The 13,507-nt window shown below is 40.9% G+C and overlaps 1 protein-coding gene across 33 annotated transcripts in view; it reads right to left on the reverse strand.

Moving 5' to 3' along the window:
* The window catches only part of DST (dystonin), a 313,318-nt gene that overhangs the window by 107,516 nt on the left and 192,295 nt on the right, over nt 1-13,507 (reverse strand). For 22 of the 33 annotated variants that reach the window (XM_081856602.1, XM_081856619.1, XM_081856627.1 and 19 more), the window contains 9 exons: nt 13,098-13,232; nt 11,957-12,172; nt 10,865-11,011; nt 9,799-10,032; nt 8,198-8,350; nt 5,089-5,322; nt 4,008-4,292; nt 2,677-3,222; nt 468-644 (listed from right to left, as the gene is read on the reverse strand). In XM_081856602.1, the coding sequence (XP_081712728.1) occupies nt 468-644; nt 2,677-3,222; nt 4,008-4,292; nt 5,089-5,322; nt 8,198-8,350; nt 9,799-10,032; nt 10,865-11,011; nt 11,957-12,172; nt 13,098-13,232 (2,127 nt within the window). The remainder of the gene's footprint in view (nt 1-467; nt 645-2,676; nt 3,223-4,007; nt 4,293-5,088; nt 5,323-8,197; nt 8,351-9,798; nt 10,033-10,864; nt 11,012-11,956; nt 12,173-13,097; nt 13,233-13,507) is intronic. The other 11 variants (XM_081856621.1, XM_081856616.1, XM_081856615.1 and 8 more) reach the window with 2 other exon arrangements.

Here is a 13,507-nt window from a genome sequence, read left to right on the forward strand (position 1 = left end):
TTGAGAGGGTTTTTGGGGGGTGGGTTGGGGGATTGCTTACACTTTTTTCCGTTTTATTTGTGTGGTGGTTGGATCAGATCCAAGTGTGAGTGGTGGGTCCCCCCCCCCCCCGGCACCATGTAAGATGGATGTTTTGGCCCACAATTGTTCCTTAGCTTTCCAAATATGAACCCAGGCTCAAAAAGGTTTGGGACCCCTGACATATAGCCACAATGTTCAATAAGCACTTGGGGTCCCATGAACAAGCCAAAGAGATAATGATCAAAAAAGTGTCATTGACAGGACACTTCCAGGTTTCCCTTGTAACAATCAGCATTATTATTTTCTCTATCTGACATGTTCAACTAATGTTACCCCCCCCCTCCGCCAAACACACATGCACCAAAGGGGAACATGGCCTTCCTTTATTATATAAACTGCTTTTTCTTAAAATACAACAGCTCTGGGTATTTTTTCACTTGGTTTACCTTGGTTTCTTCCAGTTGTCTCTGGAGATTTTTTGGATCTACAGCAACTGCCTCAGACAACTGTTTATTCACAGCTTCTTCAGAGGCCTGAAGTCCTGTCAGAAGCCCAGATGAGGTGTCCTCATAATTCTGGTATTTATCTACCAGATCTTTGAGGTTATTTCCAAGGATACTGCACTAGAAGTGCACAGAGAGAAAATGGTATTCAAGAATGGAAATATACTTTAAAGCATTTGTATATATTACTAGCTAAAAGACTTATGTGATTTGAAAACATACTCTGCTTAGCTCGTACTGCAAGATATTTATGCAGCGATAACAATGCCTTTTCATACTGCTCCAGTAACGGCTGAACATGGAAAGCACACACAAGCCTGCTTTGTCTGACACCCTAAACCAAACCCCTTTCCTGCCGCACTGCATCAAGCAAAGCAAAGGTTTGGCTTAGAGTGTGTTGCGCGAATCAAGGCTTTTGTTTAAATTTCCCTCCTCACTAACTTCTGACATTCATGTGAAAGGTTTTTATTGCAACTGGCTCCATCTAGTGGTCAAATTTGAAAAGCCAGACAAGTAGGATTTGCAGACAAAATCATAACCTGGAAGTTTGTATATCCTGAGACCTCAGTTTTAGAAGTTTGAGTTAAATGAACAAAATAAGTGGAAGCTACCTGACTTGTGGCAAGAGCTGAACCTGTGGCTACGTGGTAATCTTATGGCATCACCCAGATTTCTGATTACCACACCACCACAGAATGTCACCTGAGTGGCAAAGCTTTGATTTGTGCTTTGGGCACATAGTGAAGCAATCAGACTGCTGCCTTAGGGGTGTTCAGGCATTCACCTGAACATGTGGACTGTTAAATGTGTGGACAGGGGTGCAGACACAAGCCCCACTCCCCAATGTCCTCACATACATCAGACTACTGCAGTCCCCAGCCTTCCACGTTGCACAGAGGAAGTGTGCCAGGGGCTTCTACTTCTGCTCACTTGCACACAAAAAGACTCCTCCATGCAACTGAGGACACTGCTTTATCAGAGTTCAACTCTTTATAAGAGTTCTACTTGGATTCTGGTGAACATGAGTAGAAGTCACCTGCAGAATGCTTATTAGCACATCACAGGAAAGCTCAACAACTGAGGACATTGGGGATGGAGTGTGTGTGTGTGTGTGTGTCCCTGCTCCCACCCACTTTCTGCATTCATGTGTTCAGGCACTTAAAGACACTCTTTTTAACACACGAAAAGGGCTGTTTAAATAGCTACAGAGACCAAATTCAGTTCTAAGTTGTCTCAGAGCACACGTTTAAAAGCTTCAATGGTAAGAAAACAAATGGGATTCCCTGAAAAGATCAAATATTGTACAATACAGAAAAATATATAGGGCAATTTAGTATTTCACATAACACCACCCCCACCATATATCATTAAATAAAGCCAGTACACTAACATTAAAGCTGCAATCCTAAGCAAACTTACTAGGGAGCAAGTTCCATTAAACACAACGGGACTTCCTTCTGAAGACGCATGCAATGAATTGCGCTGCAAGATTTGGTTCAGATATAAACATGGTTTAGGGATGATGAGGAATACTTCCAAGCGTAATTAACATGACAGCAGTTACACTCACAAATTCATTGTGAGAACCGATTATATCCAGGTTTTGAATGTGATTTTAGGATCATATCTGGTTCCACTGTAAATTGGCTTGTCAATGCTCCCAAGTGATGCATGGGAATGTCAGGCTAGGACAGGAGAGAATCTGGCTGAAATCCCTGCTTAGCCATGAAGCTCAGTGGGTGACCCTGGGCCAGTCCCACTCACTCACAGCCTAACCTACTTTACAGCTTGTGAGAATAAACTGGGGTGGGGTGGGGGTGGAGACTATGCTTGCCACCCTGAGCTCAGGGAGAAAGCGTAAGATAAAAATGAAGTGAGTAACAACAAAAAGTGGGAACAAGAGACTGTAGAAACTCACAAACTAAGAGTGAAAGGGAGAAACCTAAACCCTAATCCTGCTTCCTCAATTCAGTTATACATTTTGCCTGATACAGGGAAAACATAAGATACAGAGAGATGCAGCAACAAAATACCCTTAGACAGGCTCCTCCTCTACAGAAAGCACTCTGCTTTTAATTTCATGTAACAGTTAGGAGAACTAAAAGGTTTATCCCATGGACACACATTCCACATGAATTAACACTCAATTTACCTTTGAGTAGAGCGATTTGAAGCGACCAGTTGCACTATCCAGCTTATTCTGTACCTCAATGTAAGTTGAAGAAGTATCAATACCGTCCTTGTCGTATTTGACACCTTCTCTTTTATTACACGATTTAGCAGCATCCAATACTCTCTGTCCAGAAATGGTGATGTACCGCAAGTCCCCTTTGTGAGAAATGACATCTTCCGAAAAACTCTTCTGCCTTTTCAGTTTGATGATAATCCCATTAAAGTCTGATGCACCTGTCTCCAGGTTATCAAGCTCTTGTTCTCCCTGCTGGAGCCAGCTTTCAAACTCGCCATAGTCTGCATCAAACTTCTCAAGCTCCTCCTGCAAAGAGCGGGTCAACTTCAGCTTCTGCTCCGACTCCGCTAAGGCAGTTTCATACTGCACCTTCAGTTCCTTCATATTCCTTTGAATCTTCTCCTTTTCCTCTGGAGAAAGATGATGTCCTTGCTTCTCAAGCAGGGCTTGGGTTGACTGTGTAGCTATTATGACAGCTTGCTGCTGGGAAATAATTTTCTCATGCTGAGCCTGGGTGGGGAAAGCGGCAGGGAATCAAAACATACATATATAATTAGCAGTGCAATCTGTAATGTGTCCGATACTTAGGAAATGTACTTAACGATGGTTCAGAAACATTAAACAAATCAAAATGCTGTGTGCTGCAGATGTACCAACCAACTACATTCCTACTTCCCAATCGCAAGAACAAATCACCAGCATTAAAATATCCCAATACACACACAAAGGCTTCTTCAATGGCTTCATGTTAGGGGTAGTTCCATTTATGCATGGACGTGCCTGCATGGAGCTATCCAGAACACTGAGGCTTTTGAGAGAGACCTTGTGCTTAAAGGGAGCTGTGTGCGGCCACTGGCATTCCAGTGGATGTAAGATGTGCTAAGGCTGGGCTGTTTGGGTGTGCTTGTCAATACTTCCTACTTTGGCCTGCCTTTATTTTCCACAGCTTTGAGCATTTTCAACACAGAAGCTAGAGATGAAAATGTTCTATTGGTTCATTAGATAAGAGTTAGGAAATAAATATGCTCTGAGGCTTGTAGTGCAGTGAGAGGTGGTGAAATCACCTCCCACAAAATCGTTCTAGAGATTCCTTGGTATGAAAAGCAGAGATCTGGAGGTGGACCAGATTATGTCTCCTGGCTGCACTTGGCTTTTGCTTTGTACCTTTTCAAGGCCACCACAACAGCTGGCAATGCTGGCTCCACAGCACATGAGGTGGGTTTATATCAACCCTCATTTCTTTTCCAGGATAAGTGTGAATTGATAAAGCAATTAGTATTATACACCTGTAGTACCTTGGCTTTCTGATATTGCATGTTGAGATTATCTTCTGAGGGCTTCAGTTGTCCATCCACGTGTGTTTCATTCTGTTGTTGGATTTCCATCAAGTTGCCATTGACTTCATCGTCTTCTCCAGCCAACTCTTCCACCTCTCCTTCTTGGAAATGGTTGCCATTCTGTTTAATTGCTGGCTTGTCTTTCTTGCCCCCATGTTCAGCATCCTTGTCGACCTTTGACAACCAGTCCAGAAGGTTCTCTATTGTGGTTTTACTCTCCTCTAGCTGTTCTCTAGCTGCAACCTGCACAATTAAAGTTCAAGCTCAAATCTTATGCAGTCATGAAAAGTTCAAATGCAGATATTCGTGATACTGCAAACAAGAGTATACTAACACATTTTTGGGGGGGAGGGAATTAATGGGACTTTTTCTCCTACTGGTCGTGTGCAAACATCTGCAGAATGATGCAGTGTGCCTGCACTTCTGTATGCTTAGGAAAAATGAGGAAAAACTAAAATGAATTATTATTCCGTGGTATGGCTATTGTTTAAAGGATCCTCCATTGGGAGGAAAGACTTATGGAACCAGATGTTTACAGGCCACATTCACATTAGTGAAAGTCTGCACAAGGATTTTAGCTAGTGCAATGGGACTTTCCTTCTCTGCACTCTGCCCCCCAAAAAGGAAAAAAATGGCTAGGGGCAGTTGGGAGAACCCTCAGAACAGAATACGGGGGGGGGGGGGGACATCTGGCAAGCAGAACTGTTTTTGCTGAAGCAACTATCTACTGAGTGCTACACTGAATTGCTCTATATGTTCCTTTCTTTGGGGAAGCAAATACTGACAATTCCAGATGCATTTGGTGAATGTCTGAAAATAGATAAATGCATTTCCCTACATTTAATACACACAGTGAAATAATAATAATAATAATAATAATAATAATAATAATAATAATAATACTGACAATCAATTCCTTGAGTTTTCAGACATTCACAAACATTGTCAGACATTGTCTGGGATGGTCAGCATTCACATGCAAGGAAAAATTATAGCAATGAGCCATTTTAAAATAAATATTAAATGGCTGCCAAAGAACCTTTTCTGTTTCTTGCTTAATAGCTGTTGTCACAGCTTTATCCAGCTGTTTCCTGGACTCCTCTGCCTTCTGGCTAAGCAGCAAACACTTGGTCTTGGCTTCATTAAGCTTCTTTTCAAGAGCAGTCTTGTCTTCTTGTCGCAGCTTTTCTCCATTTTCTTTCAAAAACATCTCCGTATTTTTCACAATTTCTGCCAGTGCCTGTGTATTTGCTTGCATATCTTTCTGTAGCTCCTGGGGGGTGGAATCAACAATAAAAAAATCAGAAGGAAGAGTTATCCATTTATTTTTCACTTTGAAAGCCCCTTTTCTAAGGTACACGCTGGATTTGCCTTCACGTTTCATGAAAATGGCAACAAGAGAGTAACAATTGCTAAATTTCTACAAGCCTGAGATTGAGACCTCTGCTCCATACTGGAAAAGAGTGGAACTTCCTGAAACACAACTTCTTCCCTGATAATTAGAAGCTAACTGACACACTACTCAGGGGCCAACCCTACCATGAGGCAATGTGAGGCAGTCGCCTCAAGCAGCAGATGCAGAGGGTAGATCTTTCATATTACACAATATCATTCCATTTGAGCCACTCGGGCATCCCCCTCTGTGGGAGGACAAGGTAGCATGTGCCACAGGGCCTGCCCTGTATCCCCAAGCTAGCCTGCTGACCGAAGGTATGGTGGAGATGTTAGGAAAACATTCTTAAAGAAACAGATAAAAGTTCCTGGAAGCTTTAAAGAGGGTTCCAGAATTTACTTTAGTGTGTAGAAGTGGCACTCTAGGCTTGACTGGTGTCAGCTAGAGGTGCAAGTAAAGGGAGGAAGTTGCAGGCTGCAATTTCAGCACGACAAAAGCGCACGCACACACACACACACACGCTGTCAGCACGCAAGCTGCCAACAAGGTTGGAAGTAAGACAATGTGTGCTGCTGATACTGTGAGTTTTGCTGTGTCGGGATTGTTAATTACTGGACTGAGATTATACCATGCTGGAGAGATAAAGAAAGAAATAGCTTGTATATAATAGTAACAGAAATGCTTGTGCAACCAGCCAAGCAATAAAAAGCTCTTGACTGTGAATCTGAGTATGACTCTTGTTCTTGTCCTCTGCCTCCGGGGAAAACTCTGCTACAAACAGTAAGAAGTGGTTTTACCGAGGTGCCGCTACACTAGCAGAAAAGCGCAGTGCAAGTGTGTGAGCGGTAACCTCTAATAGGAGAATGCCATCTCACTGGCACAGTTGAAGTATGATTCAACTGCTAATCTGGTTGGCATCTGTACGTGGAATGGTGTGTGTGTGTTTATGTTTGCTATCTTGTCCTTTGCCTCCAGCAGCCAAGCATACTAGATGGCCCTGCCACCACAGCACAAGCTAGCAAGTTTAACCTTTTGGAATTATTCAGAAATAATTTTGTTTACTAACGTCTTGCACTGCAAAAAGCTAATACAGTGGTACCTCGGGTTAAGTATTTAATTCGTTCTGGAGGTCCATTCTTAACCTGAAACTGTTCTTAACCTGAAGCACCACTTTAGCTAATGGGGCCTCCTGCTGCCGCCGCGCCGCCGGAGCACGATTTCTGTTCTTATCCTGAAGCAAAGTTCTTAACCTGAGGTACTATTTCTGGGTTAGCAGAGTCTGTAACCTGAAGCGTATGTAACCCGAGGTACCACTGTATACACAATTCTCTGCATGTTTTAGAAATCTAATGGACCGGTCAAACTGACACATGCATCACATCTAACTGCATGGCTCACGTCATCACAAGATGCCCTGGGAAGTCAAGGTAAACACACTCTGGCCTTTGCCACTGACCAGGGAACAAAGGGCTTCTGGAAGGCTTCATCTCCTGCCTCCGCCCGCCACAGGAGGGACACCACCACAAGGGAAGTCCACCCTGACATTATGCAAAAGCCTGAAATGGGGCAGCTGTGGGGCATTTGCTTCTCCCTCTCCCTGCAAGAAAGAACACTTGGCTCCAACTGCTAATTATCCAGGAACTTCAGGTCAGAAAGGAAGCAAACTCTGACTCCATCCAAGGGACATGAAGCTGATGGGTTGTGTAAGGAATTGTTATTTCAATCACTTGCAAGCTTGCCGTGATGGTTGTTTAACTGAGAGGGCAAAATAAATAAATAAATAACAATAAAATAACTAAATAACTAAATGAATCAACTGACTTAGCTCCTTGTATCACTTAAGCAGTGAACATTCGCCTGAACCGTTTACTGGCATAAACAAAAAACTGCATGAATTGGAGCATTTGGAAGCCAAACGCAAAGAGGTACTTCTTTACAGAGGCTGAGAATATTGACTGGAACTGCTTGTTTATGTTTTTTAAGTATTCTTTTTTTAATACCCCAAAACTGTTTCACATCCTTCCGCTCCAAAAAGGATTCACTTAAAGAAGTTAATAAAATATATAGAAACAGACACAAAGGTTTTTTTTAAAAAAAAAATCCATGAAGAATACCTGTTTTAAAGCCGCTGGCTGTATTTTGATAAATTTGGTGTCAATTTGTTTTTAAAGTTTGATTTCGTCAGTATGTTTTAATTAATGTTTTTTTGTGAGCCACTTAGGAGATTTTTGCTGATAAGGTGGTATAGAAATCTTGTTAAATAAATAAAAACGAATAAATAAAATTGTAGGGTTTTTGCAGGAACATTTTTTTGTTTGTTTTGGTGATTTTAACTCATTTATAATGCTTTGGAATTGAGGAAATGAAGGGCGATATCTAACAATTTTGCATAAGCATACTAACAAACCTCTAAACTAGGGATGATTTTAGCTCTCCTCTTCTGCTGTTCAGCGGATTCATTTTGCCCCACATTCCTGAGAGCCATTCCAAGATGTTTGTGCAGGCTACATAAGGGGCACTGCTGGAAGGGTACACAAGGGATATTGCTAGCACCTCATTGATGACCTACCAACTTTCACACTATAAACTCAACTGGACTTTGGGTGAGGTGCAAACAGCTGGTCCAAAATATATTTACAGGGCTTGCAAAATGCTCCCAAGCGCAATTTACTCAGAAATATTTACAAGTAACTCCAATGTGATTTGTAAGGATTGCAGTCTGGCTCTGCTGCTGCCAATTAGTCAAGCATTGTACCTCTTGTTTGGTCTGGTATTGCTGCAACTCTGCCTTGGTATCTTCAATAGCAAGTGCTTCTTTGTGGCCGATCAGCTGGTTTTCCGTCTGTGTGAGAAGGTCGCATATATCCTGTAATTTTTCTGTGAAATCCTGGTGCTGGTCTGCCAAGTCCTAATTTAGAATAAGAAGAAACCTGAATAGAAATGCTCAGAGGCTCTCATAGAGGTTAATGTTCAAACAACCAAATTTCAAAGCTTTCACCAGACACTATTTCTGAGAGTATGCTGTAAACATGATAGCAGGTGCACACAGTTTAAAGAAGCTGAATATAGAAGGTATGAGATAAACCTCACAAATGCTGTAAGTAAAGAGACCAGGTTTTGGATGGAACCGCCCAGCAGAAGTCTGGCCATGCATTATGCGTGTGAAAATCCAAATCTCTGAATGGCTTTAAACCTGTAACAGACAGGTATTAATTCTGAAAAGGGGATGGCAAAACAAAGGTTAGTCGAAAACTATGTGTTAGATCAGTTGGTACATGTAATATTACCCGCATATAAAATGCTATTGTGTTTTAAGCAATACAGAAGCAGACATGCAATGGCACTCACTGTTCTTAACGGCACTTTCACCCCTATTAAGTATATTTTTAAAATCCTGCATTTCCTGGCCTGAAGACTCTCCCTTCTCCCTCAACTGATTAAAAAAGAAATTGTCCTTCAAAGTTAATCTTGTTCGGTGCTTGCAGACTAATAGAATCACAGAGTTTGGAAGGGACCACAAGGAACATCTAGTCCTACCCCCTGCCATGCAGGAATCTCAACTAAACCTCTGTTTAAAAACCTCCAAGGAAGGAGAGTCCACAACCTCCCAAAGGAGTTTGTTCCACTGTCAAACAGCTCTTACTGTAGAACTCTGCTTCTTCTTTTTCCCTGTTAGCCCTACTGCTGACAAATTCCCAATGCTCTTGAGTACATTACCTTCTATACACTAGAGCAGATGTAGGGAACCTTTGGCCCTCCAGATGTTGCTGAACTCCAGCAGTTTTAGTTCATCAATATCTGGAGGCCAAAGGTTCCCCACACCTGTGCTAGAGTGACCAGACCTCTTAGAATGCCCTCAATGCAGAACAAGCACCTGTGGCTATTTCACCCACAAAAGGGCAGCACGCAAGTGGCAGAGTGATTCCCCCAAATCACAGAAGCATCCATTGTTGCTTCCTGGGACAGGGAGCTGGTTAGATTCCTGAACTAGATGACAAAGCATCCTTCTTCAACAGATACCCAAAGTCTAATGTGCAGTCCCAGGTCTGCTGCCTCAGCTTTATTAGTTTATTTATGACTCAGCTTTAAAGTCAAAGTCAAATCATTACCCACTGTTGGGTAAAGCATTTTATCATTTCTATATATTGCTGTTGAAACAAAACTTGCTGTTGAAGGAAGCACACAACTGGTCCCTCAAACATTTATCATGTGGCTCTAGAATTCTGAAGGATAGGTACAGTGGATTCTTTTGCTTTCGATCTCAGCTAGAGTACAATTTCTGCACTTCAACATTTTGTCACGTCTCCACTTGGGTTCGGTGTCATGCTAAGCACACAATCACACACAGAAGCAAACCTTCTGGTCAACAAGAACTTGTTCTGTCTGTAAGAGAGTTTCAAAATGGTCGACTTGGGATCTTATTGTCTCTTGCATTTCCTGGAAGCGCTTCTGTGTGGTATTCAAGAGCCTCAAGAGCTGCTTGCTCTGGTTTGGGGAAAGATCTTGAGCATGCTCAGAAATGAAGAACTGAATATCAAGTGCTGTGGATTCCAACTGCATTTTTGTACATTCAAACTCTTTTTCCAGGTCCTGCAAATTAAGTAATAAAAATAGTTAGCATAAAAAACCCTGCAACAGCTTTTCCCAACCTGGTGCTCTCAAGATGTTTTGGCATGCAGCTTCCATAAGTCTCAGTCACCATGGTTATTGGGCCAATAAGAATTGTTACAAATCATCTATCACCAGACTGAGGAAGCCTGCCCTATCATTTAATAAAAGGTTAAGCTCACTCACTGATTTTTTTAAATCATTCAAATATCTGATCTGGAATTCACTCTGTATCAGTTCATAATCCAGAATCTATTAAAGAATATTACTAGATGTTTAGGTTTGTTGAGCATTCCTCAAATTCATTGACTCGCAACATCAGATCTACATAATGTTAAGTGTAATGTTGGGGAGGAGAGGGGGGAAACCCCATTGTGTCAGCAGAAGTTGTTGTTCAAGTCTTCTGCTGACACCACCCTTTATTTTTGAATCATTGCACTGAAGGGAATTACACTGAGGCTGTGTTTGCTACAGTCTTGGTGGACATATATGCAAAATATGTGACTGATAATGAGTTAAATCATAAACTTACTGACAGCATTTTCTGATGCTGAGCCTAGCACCAACCTCAAGGAAGAATTACTTTCTACTATTGAGATTTAGAACTTCTGTAACCATTCTGTTAAAACTATAGGAGTGTTACTTGCCCAAAACCTGACTACCTATCTGAACTAACAATAATCACCCAAACCACCACTACTTTTGAACATGTAGGTTATCAGTAACTAGTATGAATCAGAGTGGAGATCACCTACAAAACATCATATCTAGAAGTTAACAGTCACTGACAGATTAGGCACCAAGTGATACATGCCTTGAGTAACTGAAACCTTTGCTTCACATCTTCTATATCACATGTATCCACTTTGAAATTATTCATTATTTCACTCTTCTCCTCAATCCAACCTGTAAACTCCTGAAGCTTGACTAGATGTTTCTGATGAAGCACTGAAAGTTTAGCCTAGAAAAGTAGTTCAAATAAGATATTTATCCGACAACATCTAAACCAAACTAAAATGAAAACCAAACCAAAAGATTTCAGTTAGATGACAGTGAAACAAAGCTACTGACATAATTGGAAAAATAAGAAGATACTTTTTCCACTATATACATGTGGCATATTTTAGATCTACAAGAACACTTTGCTGACGATACCATTTGCATACGCAAAGTCTATTTAATTCTGACACTTCAACAATGGGCAAAAGGGTTTGTATCACTTATCAAACAAAAATTCTTTAGGAGAGAGCAAATTCTTTCCAATCCCAGTTACCATTTCACAATAATGGAACTCCTTTTCTTTCAAAACTCACTAAATAATGAGACTAAGAACAAATTCATGTACACATGCTTATCAATTTAGGTTGGTATTTTTGTAACGTGCTCTGAGATCATTTAGTGCAGGGTGGGTTATAAGTCTACTACTACTACCACCACCACCACAATCAATGGATGATACACAACTGAACATGAAAACATTAAAATGAATTGTTTTAGAAAGCTCTTGTCTGCGGTGCTGATCTATGATCACTGAATCACACATGCACATCATCATTTGATGTTCAAGCAATCAAAGGATGCACAAGTTTTTGTATTCACTGTGATTCAGAAGGAATGCAACTGCAATCCTACACACACTTTCCTACAAATAAGCCCCAATGAACACAGAAGGCACGCACAGAATTGTGCTGCAAGTGATCATTCATTGTGAACAAACTTTTAGAGCATGGGTTTCAGCTAGCTAGTATCAGGCTATAAATTTGTCACCACGTATGCAAAACCATTTTACAATACTTTTTTGCATTTTACACTTGGTTTTGTTTAAAATGGTTGAACTAAATCTAAGTTTGGAGTTGGATAGGTTAAAAATCTATAGAAGTAAAATAGATGTGGGCTATGAACCTACCATTTCAGAGTCTACTGCCAAGACTATTTGCTTTGCTCGATTTGAAGACATTTCGCAGACCCCAAAGAAATCCTTCTCCAAACATTCATAGCTTTCTTTTAGATCCACAAGCTGTGCTCTGGGAACATCCTTGTGCTGAAATTTTAGAAACTCTTCTGCTAACTTCATATCTTTTCGCAGAGTAACAGCAAAGCCAGCAAGCCCTGCTTCAAATGACTACAAAAAAATAAATACAGATGAGGTGCATTAAGGTCTTGCCTAAAATTAGTAGCACTGCGTGCAAGACAGAAAAAGAAACTTTGCATTTTAGGGAGAAGTACCATTATTCCTAGAGATGGCTGGGAGACCTGAAATCCCCAGCCAGTCATGATATTCATGGGCACTCAACAAGTCACTAGCCACCTCACAGGGCTGATGCAAGAATAAAATGGGGTCACCCCACGTAGAATTGCCCTGAGAACCTTGGGAAATGGCCACACAAATGAGATAAATTAACCCAAGATACACATCTCTTTATTTTGCTATCTCTCATTCCCCACTCACCTGTCACACTGCTCATATAATTTTCCATACTACGGCAATAGCTCTTCCTCCCACCACTGCTGCACCACCCCTTTCCTTCATCTCAGCATCCATCTATCCATGGATACCTTAACTTTAGACATTGTGGCCAGGCTCATCATGCTCTCTTCTCTCTTCCTCCTACAAATTAGCAGGAATGGACTACAAAATGCACGCACCATAGAGAGGGAATCACCTATGGAGAGAGTGTAATGTGTAGCCCAAGCCCGTAAATGGGATCAGTGGGGAAAGGACTCAAGAGTGTGCTGTTCCATTGATTTGTATTAGATGACAAATGGGTGCACATTTCTGTGCCTTTGGGTGAGAGAAATGTAGGGTGATGATCACTGGCTAGCGTTAAGTATATTTTTAATGATTTGTCAAATAGATTTAGCATATTTATGAAAGATAATACATATTTAATTATACTCTTATTCTGATGACTTGTGTTTTGAGGGTCTTATGAGCTACCTTGAATATATTATTTTGCATGGAAGATCAGCATATAAAGAGACTTAGTAATAATGACATTTGACCTCACTATTTAACCTCGCCTTCTATGTACAGATAAGAAGCTTACCTCTAACTGCTCAAGTTGTATTTTTAGGTCTTCGAGGTCATTACTGATGGGCTGCAGATCATCCAAGAGAAATTTCATATCTTGAACCACTGTCAAATGTCTCCTCATATTCTCCAAGTACCAAGAGCATTGCTTCTGAAAATATTATTGTCATTTTAGTGTAACTAGAACTTATCAACACAGTAGCAGAAAAACACTTTTAAAAACAAAAAGGAGGGTGTGTGTTTTTAAAAACAAATGCCTGGAGATGCAATTTAAATGTTCATCTGTGATTCTACTATGATGTTAACCAGGGGACATTCAATTCCTTGTGATAGGCGATATAGGTGCCATGTTTTGATTATGCTAACAAGCGCAAGCACCAAAATGAACCAAAGATGTTTTTCATTTGTTTTACGTGTCTTTGCTTA

Source organism: Podarcis erhardii (assembly GCF_964252035.2).
Source record: "Podarcis erhardii genome assembly, chromosome: 3".
In the NCBI taxonomy this organism is placed as follows: Eukaryota; Metazoa; Chordata; class Lepidosauria; order Squamata; family Lacertidae; genus Podarcis; species Podarcis erhardii.